Below are 13,149 nucleotides of genomic sequence, written 5' to 3' on the forward strand. Positions count from 1 at the left end.
ATGAATGAATTTGATAAAGGACAAGGTAAGGGGGGTAGGAGAGACTAGCACATGCAAAGGGGTGGACACATATGAAAGCATTGTGTGCTTGAGGTGCAGCTTAAATATGAAAGGATACACAGATTGGGAAACTGTGAGAAAAGAAGTGATATCTGTATAAACAGGTGTTGGAAGATAAGGCTGAGCAGGGAGACAGAGATCAGATCATGGACAGTTTAATAGCTTTGAGACCTTACAGTTTTGCCAAACAATAGTCCTTGGAGTCCAAACCACTACAATGGGTATGGGTAATGGTTGGGGGGAGTTGCTTTGTTTTATTCCATCATAAATCAGGCCTCTCTTGAATCTCTCTTGTTTCTAGTCAGAATGCTTTGGGGCAGCATATCTGACTCTCTTTCACTCATCTTCTAAAATGAGGTGACGAGAAGACCACAGTGTTAATAATAAGGCTTAAAAGCATCATTACCTTTTCTAGGAACTCTTTTTCCATGTTTTGAACTTATTAATGTGACTATTATTAAAGTATACACAGATTTTTTTTTTTTTTGTGGGGCTCTCGCTGGCGGCCGGGGAATGAACTGGCACTGCAGAGGCTGCGGGCAGCCTCGCAACCCAGCGCTCAACCACTGTGCCACCAGGGGAGGCCCCACAGAATTATTTTTAATTTAGAATTTATTTGTATGGATAGTAGCCAAGTAGAGATGTAAGAGTGCCGTAGCAGATACGTGAGGTAGTCTTTTAAAAATACATATATGATTTGAAAAGTAAATTTCCTGAAAATCAAAAAAATGATGAAACTCTACAGAATTCTGTGGAATTGAAAAGTGGTAGTGTCCCTCTTCTGTGCCACAGTTAAACAGCAGCCACTGTTAAAGAGTCTGGTATATATCCTTTTAGACGTTATCTATGCATACAGAAATGTGTGTGCTTTTTGTTTTGTTTTAAAATGTAAATGAAGTAATTCTATGGACTCTTCTAATGTATTACCAAACACAAAAGCAATATATGAGCACCCAGTCCATAGGCTGTACTTTCCAATCATGTGAAACTCCCTAGCATCCCCAGAGGGTCTCCCAGCTTCCTTCTAGGCCTAACTTTAGCATATACGCAACCAGCTTTCCACTGAGGCAGTAAAAATGACTGCCATGCCAACATCCATTATCAGTTCCTGTACCTTTAAGCTATTTTTCTCTTTCTTCAATACCTAGCACAGTGCCTTACCCATTCCAGGCATTTAATAGGTATCTGTTAACAACCTTGGAAATGTGTATTTTAGTATCATATGACTCATTAAATTGGCAGAAGCATTAGATATTAAGGAACCATGTAAAGTCACCCAAAGTTGTCTAATGACTGAAGTTATGCCTTCTCTTTTGGAGAACTGAATTTTTTTCCTCTCTTTAAGGGATTATATAAGGGCCTTATTTTCCTGAGCTCTGCTGGCTAAATGTTTCCTTGAAATGGAGCAATGAAGTTTAGAACAATAGAAAGAAAGCACTGAGCATACATGTCAACTAAATATACTCTTAAATACACATTAGCCTTTCAAATATACTAACGAAGTAGTGACCTACTTTCCTGCAGAAAGTCAGGAATCAATTCTGTCTTCCTTTCTGGCTATGAATACTAGCACTGCCATTTATTAAATGTGTGACATCAGAAGATTCTCCTGAGCTTTAGTTTCTTCATGTGAAACAAGAAGAGAGAACAACACCTCTCTTGTCTAAGAATTAAATGAGATGACCTTTGTGAAAGTGTGTGTCAGACATGGAACAGGTATAAAATATAGTGGTTGAAACAGATCCTCTGGTGCCAGATTGCTTCAGTTCATATGCTAGCACTACTACTTATTAGCTGAATGACCTCAAGCAAATTACTTTACCTTTCACTATGCCACAGTTTCTTATCTATAACTTGGGCAAAGTAATTGGATTATTTTGAGGATTAAGTGAGATCATGTATTTAATATGGTTTTTGGCACTGATGGTTTAACGCATATTTATTGCTACTATTATGAGTGTAAGTCCTCCATAAAACTTTCCTTTCTTTTCCTCCCTTTTATTCTTTTCTTTGAGTCATGTAAATAACTTAAAGTAAGATTCCAAAACCCTACTTTTTCTGGGCATAAAATGAGAAACGGAAAGACTAAAGGTTTCATATTACTAGGAACTGAATTGTGTCCTTCCAAAATTCATTTGTTGAAGCCTTAACCTCCCTAAGTGGCTGCATTTGGAGATAGGATTTTTGGGAAGCAATTACAGTTAAGTGAGGTCACAAGGGTGGCACTCTGGTCCTATAGGACTGATGGCTTTATAAGAAGAGAGAATTTTTTCTCTTCCTTCTATGTGAACATACAATGAGAAGACTGTAGACTTGTTTGTAAGTCAAGAAGCAAACACTCTCCAGAAAATGATCCCACTGGACTTTGATCTAAGAATTCAGTCTCCAGAACTGTGAGAAAATACATTTCTGTGGTTTAAGCCACCCAGTCTTTGGTATTTTCCTATGGCAGCCTGAATAGACTAAGACATGTCGTTTCCGTGAATCTTCAAATTGGCTTCTTGAAGTTATTTCTTTTTTTCACAAGTTTGCTCTCTTTCTACTGTAGCATTTCACAAGTAGAGGATGATACTTCATGATCTTTAGTATACACAAAAATTGTAATGAACTGAGACAGATGACAAGAGAGTAAAGATCTTGATAATCAAGCCGGGATCTATGGTTTGACTACAGTTCTCCCAACTCAATCTGACTATGAAAAGAAAAAAAATCTTGCATTGCTGGGCCGATGCTGACACTATACAGGTAGGAGACTGTGCAAATGAGGTGCCTGAGCAAAAGCTCATTATTTTCATCATAACTATTACTAAAAGTCAAATCACAACATACACCTACAGAATAAAAGTGAATCGTATCATCTTTTAAAAAATAAGCAAATGATTTCTTTCACAAATTGCCTTCCAAGGTTTACAGAGGAGGAAGTTTTGGAACAGATATTAAGTAACTTCCCCAGATAATGCAGTTAAACTGATAAAGCTGGGGTTTCAGTATAGGAAGGCTGGCTTTAGATTTGTACTCTTTATTTATTTTTTTATCCTGGTTATTCATCATTGTTGTGGGGAAGAATTGGGTGTAGGCCAGAGGTGCAGGGGGTGAAAGAATTCACCAGAGACAGAGTGGAGAACACTGCTAAGGGAAGCAGTGGGTGAGACAGGATAGATCTGCTGCCTTGATTTGTACTCTTTAAAACATTGCAAAATTGGGCCTCCCTGGTGGTTGACTGCAGCACTGTGGAGCTGTCCACAGCTCCTGCAGTGTGGGTTTGATCCTGGCAGGCTGGGGAGATACCACATGGTGAGGCAGACCTCTCTGTCTCGCCCACTGCTCCCCTCAGTAGTGTATTTCAGTCAGTCTGCCTGTTTTTTTTTTTTTTTTTAAAGATTTATTTATTTATACATACAAGCACTGGGTACAGTCAGAAGCACGGGAGGGTGAGAGAATTACGAGAGCCAGAGCGGGGAACAGAACAGGCAGGCTGACGAAATACACTGCTGAGGGGAGCAGTGGGCGAGACATGAGAGGCCTGTCGCGCCATGTGGGACCCTCACCGGTGTAGCCGGGGATCGAACCGGTGCTGCAGAGGCTACGGGCAGCTTCACAGGCCAGCGCTCAACCGCTGCGCCACCAGGGGAGGCCCCAGTCTGCCTGTTCTGTTCGCTGTTCTGTCTCTGGTGAATCCTCTCACTTTCCCCGCACATCTCGCCTGTACCCCAGTTCTTGTATGCGTGAATAAATAAATCTTTAAAAAAAATTGCAAAATCCACTAGCAGAGATAGAGATGATCCCAATAGTTTTACAGTGAGCCAAGTAAAATGGAAGAAAAAAATTTTTTTTAAAGATTTATTTATTTATTCGTTCATTCATTCATTTATTTATTTATTTATATAAGAACTGGAGTACAGGCCAGATGCATGGGAGGGTGAGAGGATTCACTAGGACAGAGCAGGGAGCAGAACAGGCAGATGACTGAAATATACTGCTGAGGGGAGCAGCGGGCGAGACAGGAGAGGTCTGCTCACCATGTGGGTTGCTCTGAGGCTGGTGGGGATCAAACCCGCACTGCAGAGGATGTGGACAGCTTCACAGCGCTGCCCTCAACCGCCTGCACCACCAGGGGAGGCCCGGAAGAAAAATTTGAAAAACTTTTTCCTATTTCTTTGCAGGGCATCTGTAGGGTAAGGAAAAATGTCAGGCTTTTCTGCCCTCCCGCCATCAGGATAGATGATGGATCCTTGTCCTGAATGCATGCCTGATGGCGGGCACCTGGAATAGGGTGTGGGCATAGATAGATGGGATTCACCTGGGCTGAGACTGGGCTTTTAAGGGCGGCGTCACGGGGACGCCAGCAGAAGCCGGAAAGAAGAGCCGAGAAAGAAGTAGCAGAACCCAAAAGAGAAGCCGAGAGAGAAGCAGAGAAGCAGAAGCAGAGATCACTGGAGAGCCCAGACAGAGTGAGGATTTGCTGGGGGCTGGGAGGACTGCCAGCGCCCTTGCCTGCTGTGTACCTGGTAAATCCCAATAAAAGACCTTGCAAAAGCCACTGAGGACTCTGACTCCTCCTTTACCCGGTCTGTTGGATCAGAAAACCTGCACCGTGTCCATTCCTGCCACTACAGCATCAAAATGAACAGAAGTCCTCCCAAAATCTAACACAATGAACACCAATTCCCAACAACAATGCCTAACAGAATATCTTTTATAGCCGGTAGTTAAACCAGTTAATGTAGAAACACTAGATGTGTTTTCAATTAAATCATTAATACATATAAAGTTGCCTGCTCTTACCATAATTATTTAACATAGTTTAAGGAATTCCACTGCAATAGAAGTGCAACAGAAATAAGAGACACATGTTTAAAAAAAAAATAGAAGATTAGGGTGTCCCTGGTGGTGCAAGGGGTTAAGTCTCAGCACTAAGAAGCTATTGCAGCTACTGCAGGACGAGTTCTATCCCCAGCCAGCCAGGGAGCTAACCCACATGGAGCAGCAGACCTCTTCTGTCTTGCCTGCTGCTCCCCTCAGCAGTGTATTTCAGTAGATTCACTGTTTTGTTTCCCACTCTGTCTCTGGTAAATCCTCTCACCCCCTGCATCTCTGGCCTGAACCCCAGCTCTTGTATACATAAATAAATCTTTAAAAAAAGATTACATGAGTATTATTTACAAATGACTTACTTATAAAACTTAAGAGACTCAATAAAATACACATAAAAATCAATAAATCTTCTACATACCAGCAGTAAAATCTCAGAAAATATATTAGAAAAATTCTCATTAATAACATAGTAAAATATGACTCAAAATAGCTTTACCTAGATGAAGAAAACTACTTTGTTGCAGTAATTCATTATCTAGGAATAAGGAAAGAGAACTCCAAAAATTTATAATAGATTTAAAAATATTTAAATGTTAGAAAATTTAAATATTCAATAGTAGGAGAATGTTATGTAAACTATAGTACACACTTTAATCAAATATTTAAAACAACCATTAAATATTGTTAAGGATTATTTCATGATGTGGAAAATGGCTAAAAATACTCTAGTGAAAAAAAAAGGCTATCAAATTTTTTATTTTTTATAAGATATTGATTTTGTTTAATACTGGTATTTTTCTTTGGGTAGGCAATTTTTCACAGTCTTCTTAAGTTACCTTCACTCCCACCCCCAGCTTACATGACATTAAACTTAAAATTTTTTCCCTCATTATTGGTTGTCATTTTCTCTTGCTCATATCCCTGGTTCTCCTACTCTCATCACTCCAGCTGATCTATAGGCAATTTCATCCACTCCAATGGCTTTAATCTTCCTATATGTTAAGCTGCCTAACCTGTTATTTTCCCATAACTCATTTCTCCTCCTTTGTAAACTATGCTAGCTACCTTGGTACCACCTATGCCTGTAATTTCCATTATCCAAAATTTCTTTTGTTCCTTGAAATCCTACCATTTCAGCCTCTTAAATATGAATTAAAATCATTGCCTCATCTCCATCTTAGATGCTGCACTTTAAATTGAGACATTCTCCTTTCACTAGGACAAATGCAATCAACTGACTGGTCTTAATCTCTTCATTCTATCATTAGAGTCATCAGGTTGATCATTCTAAAATGCAATACTGATTACCTCTCGCCATTATTCATTGTTTATGTATCTGTTGTGATGTCATGAAGGTTCAAACAGGAAGAGAGGCTTGTTCTGCAAAGGTTAATTTATTCACTGCTCACCTAAGCTTCCCCACCTGCCTTTTCCATTGGGAGACAGGGGAAGCAGCTAACTAAAGGAACAGTTGAAATGAAAAAGGAAGTTCACCAGGAATGCATGATGACAATTTAGGCCTAACAAGCTACTGGATTTTGTTTACAAATGTGGTCTTAATCAGATCAGAGTCAGTAAGCTTCTCCCCATACCCAGGCTCTGCCTGCTATGGATCTTCTAAAGGTTCTAGGCAGTTCTCCCAGTGTTGCCCACAGAAACTATTTTATCTTTCTGGCCCTTACCTCTGATTAACCTACCTTTTGTTCTTTGCTGTGCATTTGACACTTAAAGTAATCTCCTTCTTCTGTACACTAAGTAGTCCTAAACCTATGTCCCCGCTTAGGACAATCCCCTAAACCTTCACTATCCTAACTGAATGAAACATCAAGTCTATTTGGGATGTAATGCATACAGGTTTTGCAAGACAGCAAGACAAAATGAGCATTTTCCCCCTATAGCCATTATAGCAGTCTCTGCAGAAAATATTAGACATAGACTTTCCCAGTATATAGTAGCTACTACAGTAGCTGGGAAGGTAGTAGACAGATGTTAGTGATGGTCAATCATGCAGGGCAGGAGGCCAGAGATAAAGTCTGCCAGAGACTTAAGGTTTTTCTCTGTATATAAAGAGATGTGCAGGGGGGAAACATCCTCTTCTTAGCAGGACACAGTTATGTCAGAAAGTGACAACTGGAACTGCTGCAATCACTAGGTAACCTTGAAGGGAAGCCTGTTCACATGATGAAGACAGTTGAATAGAAAGACTGTAAGGACTTAGGTTTTTTTATGATGTTGGGGAACCATCCTATACTGTCTTGCTTCTGGTTGACTCCACATGTGAGAGGACAGATATTACTTTTGGAGCCACCAGCAGATTCAGCATTCACTGTAATCTATTACACTTACTCATATCTATTTGTGCCAGTAACTTCTTTCCTTCATCTAACAATATACTCATTTTAATCTTCTAAGGGTATAAACCAAAACCAATTAGGACTAAGCTGATTGTAATGCCTACTCTTAAAGGAACCTGTCACTTCAAAATGTTTTAAGTTGTATTATCACCTTCTTGCAAATTATCCCAAAATAGAAAAGGAAAACCTCAAAGAAAGAGAAGCAAGTACAAATAAATTTATAGTAAATTACAAAAGTTAGGTTGTTGGTAAGGAGGAGATTTTTAAGCCCCAAATGTTGTGATACAAACCCCAATTGCTGTTACATAGGTCTCTGATATTTTTTTATTTGAAAAGAAAAAAGGTAGGTCAGTAACAGTAAAGTAAGCTTTATTTATTTATTATTATTATTATTTTAAAGATTTATTTATTTATACAAGTACCGGGGTACAGGCCAGATGCATGGGAGGGTGAGAGGATTCACCAGAGACAGAGCGGGTAACGGAACAGGCAGACACTGCTGAGGGGAGCAGCGGGCGAGACAGGAGAGGTCTGCTGCACCATGTGGGATTCTCGCCGGCCAGCGGGATCGAACCCACACTGCAGAGGCTGCGGACAGCTTCACAGTGCGGCGCTCAACTGCCTGTGCCACCAGGGAGGCCCCTATTATTATTTTTTAAAAGATTTATTTATTTATGCATACAAGAACTGGGGTACAGGCCAGAGATGCGGGGGTGAAAGGATTCACCAGAGACAGAGTGGGGAACAGAACAGGCCGACTGAATGAAATACACTGCTGAGGGGAGCAGTGGGCGAGTCAGGAGAGGTCTGCTGCGCCATGAGGGTTGCCCCCTGGCTGCAGATTGAACTCTTGCTGGAGTGGCTGCGGATGGCTTCATAGGCTGCATCTTAACCCCTTCCGCCACCAGGGAGGCCCATAAGCTATACTTATATTTGCCTCAAAATAGTAGGAGAAAAGGCATGTTGTATGATACCTAAAATTTTTTCACTACAAAAACTTTCAAATGAATGAAAAATTTAAAGTATAATGAACACTCATGTACCTTCCATGGAGGTTTAACTGTTAATATTTTGCCATTTTGGTTTAATTTATATAGGTAAGTATTTTTATTCTGAATTTTTTTTAAAGATTTATTTACTTATGCATACAAGAACTGGGGTACAGGCCAGAGGTGTGGAGGGTGAGAGGTTTCACCAGAGACAGACTGGGGAGCAGAACAGGCAGACTGACTAAAAACACTGCTGAGGGGACCAGCGGGCGAGGCAGGAGAGGTCTGGTCTGCTTTGTCATGTGGGTCACCTCCCTGGCCAGGGATCGAACTCGTGTGGCAGTGGCCACGGATAGCTTCATAGGCTGCCTCTTAACCCCTTGCGCCACCAGGGAGGCCCCCCTATTCTGAATATTTTAAAGTAACTGAAGACATCATGATCAGAGTCATATTATATTAGCCTTGGTTTTCTCTTTTTTCTTTTTTAAAGATTATTTATACAAGAACCGGGGTACAGGCCAGATGTGCGGGAGGGTGAGAGGATTCACCAGAGACAGAGCAGTTAACAGAACAGGCAGACTGAATGAAATGCACTGCTGAGGGGAGTAGCGGGTGAGACAGAAGAGGTCTGCAGTGCCATGGGGATTCCCGCCAGCTGGCTGGGATCAAACCCACGCTGCAGAGCCTGCGGACAGCTTCACAGTGCGGTGCTCAACCGCCTGCGCCACCAAGGAGGCCCCTAGCCTTGCTTTTCAATATCTTCTTTTCTAAATATATTAAATAAAAGCCCCTTTTCATTGTAAGGATTTTATGAAATCCCTAAAAAGATTAACGAAGAAAATAATTATACCCATGTTGTTTGAAAGCAATACTTTCAATGTAAGAGAAAAGAGGTTTAACTGTAAAATCAAAGACATTAATAAAACCCCTGAAATATTAACTTTGAATTATAATCATTAGTATTCTTGATTTTTTTCCTCAAAAATAAGACACACATACACACACACACACACACACTGTCCACTATAAAGGTCAAGTAACATTAAGAAATAATAGCACTATAGCAAAGAACTCTCCTAGTAATCTTTGTTATGGACTCTAAATACCATATCCTATTAAGAGAAATCAAGGCTTGTTGGAGGTATGGATGATTTCAGGACTCAGGCAGGAAAATATATAAGACTACTAAAAAATCTTGGTTTTGACAGCAAGGAAATTCTAAAAGACTAAAGAGGTCATAGCAAAAGAACATATGCGCCAACATGAAGGGGCCCAATGACCAAAGATGAGACAATTAGAGTATCACAGAACATGATGACTTAAATTGAAACACCATAAGTGTTTCACATAAGTTCCTACTGAAATTTGTAAGTGCCCTCTCTTAGCCCAGAAGCAAGCAACAAATTACCATAGGGGTATGCAGGCCATCAACTCCTTATTCTGAAAATGGTAATTAAGGAAAGAATTAAGCATTTATCTTGTTTTATGGATAAAACTATATATTGGGGTAACTAGCCCCAGTTGATAAGTAAAGATCTGCTTTATAGAAGAATTACAGCTAAATGCATTTAGAAATCATGGGGCATGTAGAAACTCATCATTTGCAACTTGCAGTTAATGACTCAAGTAATATTTATTCATATTTCATGAAAGGTTGATGAGGGTCTTTAAAAGGAAGGTAGCAACCATTGCCATGTGAACTCACTGATCAAACCTTAGAATCAGTATAGTATAAGTGATAGTATATGTCTCCTGAAATCATGCAACCTGAAGTACAGTTGTCCTTTGAATAACATGGGTTTGAACTGTGAAGGTTCACTTATATGTGGACTTTTTTTCAATTAAAAAATAATTTACTGGTTGTTGATCAACATTTTTTGATTGATGTTTTAGTTTTAGTTTATTTTCTCGACTTTAAAATATGCTTGATAACATTTTTTCTCTAGCTTACTTTAAGAATACAGTATATGGGGCCTCCCTGGTGGCACAAGGTGTTAAGCACCACACTATGAAGCAATCTGCAGCCTCAGCAGCACGAATTCAAGCCTGGGCTGGCCAGGGAACAACCCACATGTAGCGGGAGAGACAGGAGAGGTCTTCTATGCCATGTGGGTCACCTCCCTGGTGACAGAACAGTTAAATGGAGAATATGAACCAACTATAATGCATGGATCTTGTTTAGACTCTGATCTGAATAAACCAATGCAGGGCCCTCCCTGGTGGTGCAAGGGGTTAAGCACAGCACTATGAAACAATCTTCAGCCTCTGTAGCATGTGTTCGATCCTTGGCCGTCCAGGGAGCAACCCACATGGCGCAGCAGACCTCTCCTGACTCGCCTGCTGCTCCCCTCAGCAGTATACCTCAGTCGATCTGCCTGTTCTGTTCCCCACTCTGTCTCTGGTGAATCCTCTCACCCTCCTGCACCTCTGGCCTGTACCCCCCAGCTCTTGTATATATAAATAAATAAATCTTTAAAAAAAATGAACCAACCAATGCAAAAATACATTTTTGAGCTACCTGAGGAAATTTCAATACAGACTGGATGTTGGAGGATCTAGGAATTGCTGTTAATACTAATTTTGTTAGATGCGATGATGATGATGTGGCCATATGAAAAAGATAACCACCACCTTTTAAAGAGATGTAGTCCTAAGTATGGAGGGTGAAACAACCCGATGGCTACGTTTTCTTGAAAATATTTCATACATAGGGGCCTTATATATTTCATACATAGGTGGCACAAGGGGTTAAGCACAGCACTGTGAAGCTATCCGCAGCCTCTACAGCAGGAGTTTGACCCCTGGCCGGCCAGGGAGCTACCCATATGGCGCAGCAGACCTCTCCTGTCTCACCTGCTGCTCCCCTCAGCAGTGTATTTCAGTGGATCTGCCTGTTCTGTTCCCCACTCTGTCTCTGGTGAATCCTCTCACCCCTGACACCTCTGGCCTGTACCTCAGTTCTTGTATACATAAATAATGAATAAATACAATTATTCCATACATAAAAAATGGTAAGTGGGGATAGACGCAAGTTCAGTAAGGATTGATGACTACTGAGATTAGGTACTAGGCATAAGAGGATTCAGGATACTGTTCTTTATACTTTCAGTATTTTTGAAATGTTATAACTTTTTTTAAAGATTGAAGAGAAATAGCTATCTTAAGACACAAAATCTGAACAGAAGTTGAAAAAATGTATTTTCATTACACCATCATTTAAAAACAAATGTGAAACTATTTTAAGTTGACTTCTCAAATAAGATGTTCTTATCCACCCACATTAGCTTTTTTGTGTCTTTTGAGTGTACCACTGCATATTTTTTGCCAATGAATTTCAACACAGTTAAAGGATAAGTTACCTGTTGTCAATAATCAGCACACTGGAGGGTGGAATCCCCAAGACGTCGCAGCTCTGCAAAAGCTCTTTTTTACGAATCTCCCCTTGATTGTAGTAATTTCCTAAGGATAACAAATATATAGAGATAAGTTTCTTTAAAAGTGAAACTATCTATTCACTTATTCTTATCTTGCTCACTAAAGGAATTAAGCTACTTGAAAAATTTGTGGTTATGATAAAAAGTTGAAGAAAATACAGTACTAAGATTACTCTCAGATATTCCTGTGAAGCTACCAGTAGCACAGATCTTTTGAATCACCATTCAGTTCTTTCCCATCTCTATAGTTACCATGTTTGTTGGTTTGCATTTTAGTCACATTGTAGGCAGCATGGTGTATCACCAAAAGCAACTGATTTAGGATTGACTCTTGTAAAACCACTCATAACAAGAAGTGGGGTTCCTGCCACACTATTAATTTGGACTCCTTTATATTGAAAAAAAAAGTCCTGAAATATTTGTTACATACTTATTTTAAAAAGAGGCAGCATCCTGAATATTATAGGAAAATGCCCAGGCATCATTCAGGAAAATATACTCCTTTGAAAAGCTTAGCAATTCTAGTATGATTGTGGGGGATCTCGACCACACTGGCACCCCAAATAGATTAGTCTTTATTTTCCTATTATACATTTAAGAATAGTTCTGGTAAGTACAATTCATCTGTATCTTTACAAATATTATACAATGAAGCTTTGTTACCACTTAACTTGCACTTATATGTGCAAATGTCTAATATACTACTTAATTAAATTTTGTAGCAGATAATTGCTTGTGTGATTTGTGCACATAACTTTTCTGAGCCAGTCTCTCCACTTATAAGCTGTGAACAGAAGTTGAAAAAAATCCTTAGGCTTTCCTGGGGATTAGATGATAATATGTGAAAGTTCTTTTCTCAGTTTCTTTACCTTTACCTTCCTCATACTCTTCTTCCTTTCTTCCTGAATTTCAATTCAGTTTCATAAACCAGATCAGATGACATTTCCTGTGGGAAAGCCTTCTCCTAATTTCCCTGGCAAATAGTCACTTCCAGTATTCTGTTCCTAAGTATAAACATTTCTCCATGATTGGATTATTAATTTCCTAAATGTCACTGACTTTAAGTCAGTCTCACTCAACTTTGGTGTCCAGCACACTGTAAGCACTCATGCAGGACTGAACAAAGAGAGGTCCACTTACTGTCCCAGATATCTTAGAGAAAAACTCCTTTGTGAATCCTTTAAACTTTGGCAGGGTTTTCTCCAGTGCTAGTTTTGAACTGTTTGAACCCAGTTAGTAAAGCCATTATATTATATCCAACAAAGGGATGAACCCCCTAAAAAGGGATTCCCCCCTTTTTTAAAATCAGATAGAGACTTACAGATTATGGACATTACATTTTAGTTTCCTCCATTCCCATACGCATACCCTCTTTTACTTTGTTCCAAAGTTATTTGATCTTTGGCGACAGAGTCTAATATACTAGTGATGTGATTATTAAGGTAAGATGCTGTGCACATCAGACTCATTAGGGTTTAAGAAACTACTTAGAATTTG

At 39.7% G+C, this 13,149-nt stretch overlaps 1 protein-coding gene across 4 annotated transcripts in view; it reads right to left on the reverse strand.

The window, feature by feature from the left end:
- Positions 1–13,149, reverse strand: part of PIGL (phosphatidylinositol glycan anchor biosynthesis class L) — a 64,988-nt gene that overhangs the window by 46,036 nt on the left and 5,803 nt on the right. For all 4 annotated transcript variants that reach the window (XR_008549726.1, XM_037494503.2, XM_054689605.1 and 1 more), the window contains exon 2: positions 11,578–11,677. Coding sequence is in view for 3 of the 4 variants with exons in the window: in XM_037494503.2 (XP_037350400.1) it covers positions 11,578–11,677 (100 nt within the window). In the remaining variant the exon portion in view is untranslated. The remainder of the gene's footprint in view (positions 1–11,577; positions 11,678–13,149) is intronic.

The sequence above is a fragment of the Talpa occidentalis genome, unplaced genomic scaffold, assembly GCF_014898055.3.
Source record: "Talpa occidentalis isolate TD23 unplaced genomic scaffold, MPIMG_talOcc4v2.1 talOcc4.7, whole genome shotgun sequence".
In the NCBI taxonomy this organism is placed as follows: Eukaryota; Metazoa; Chordata; class Mammalia; order Eulipotyphla; family Talpidae; genus Talpa; species Talpa occidentalis.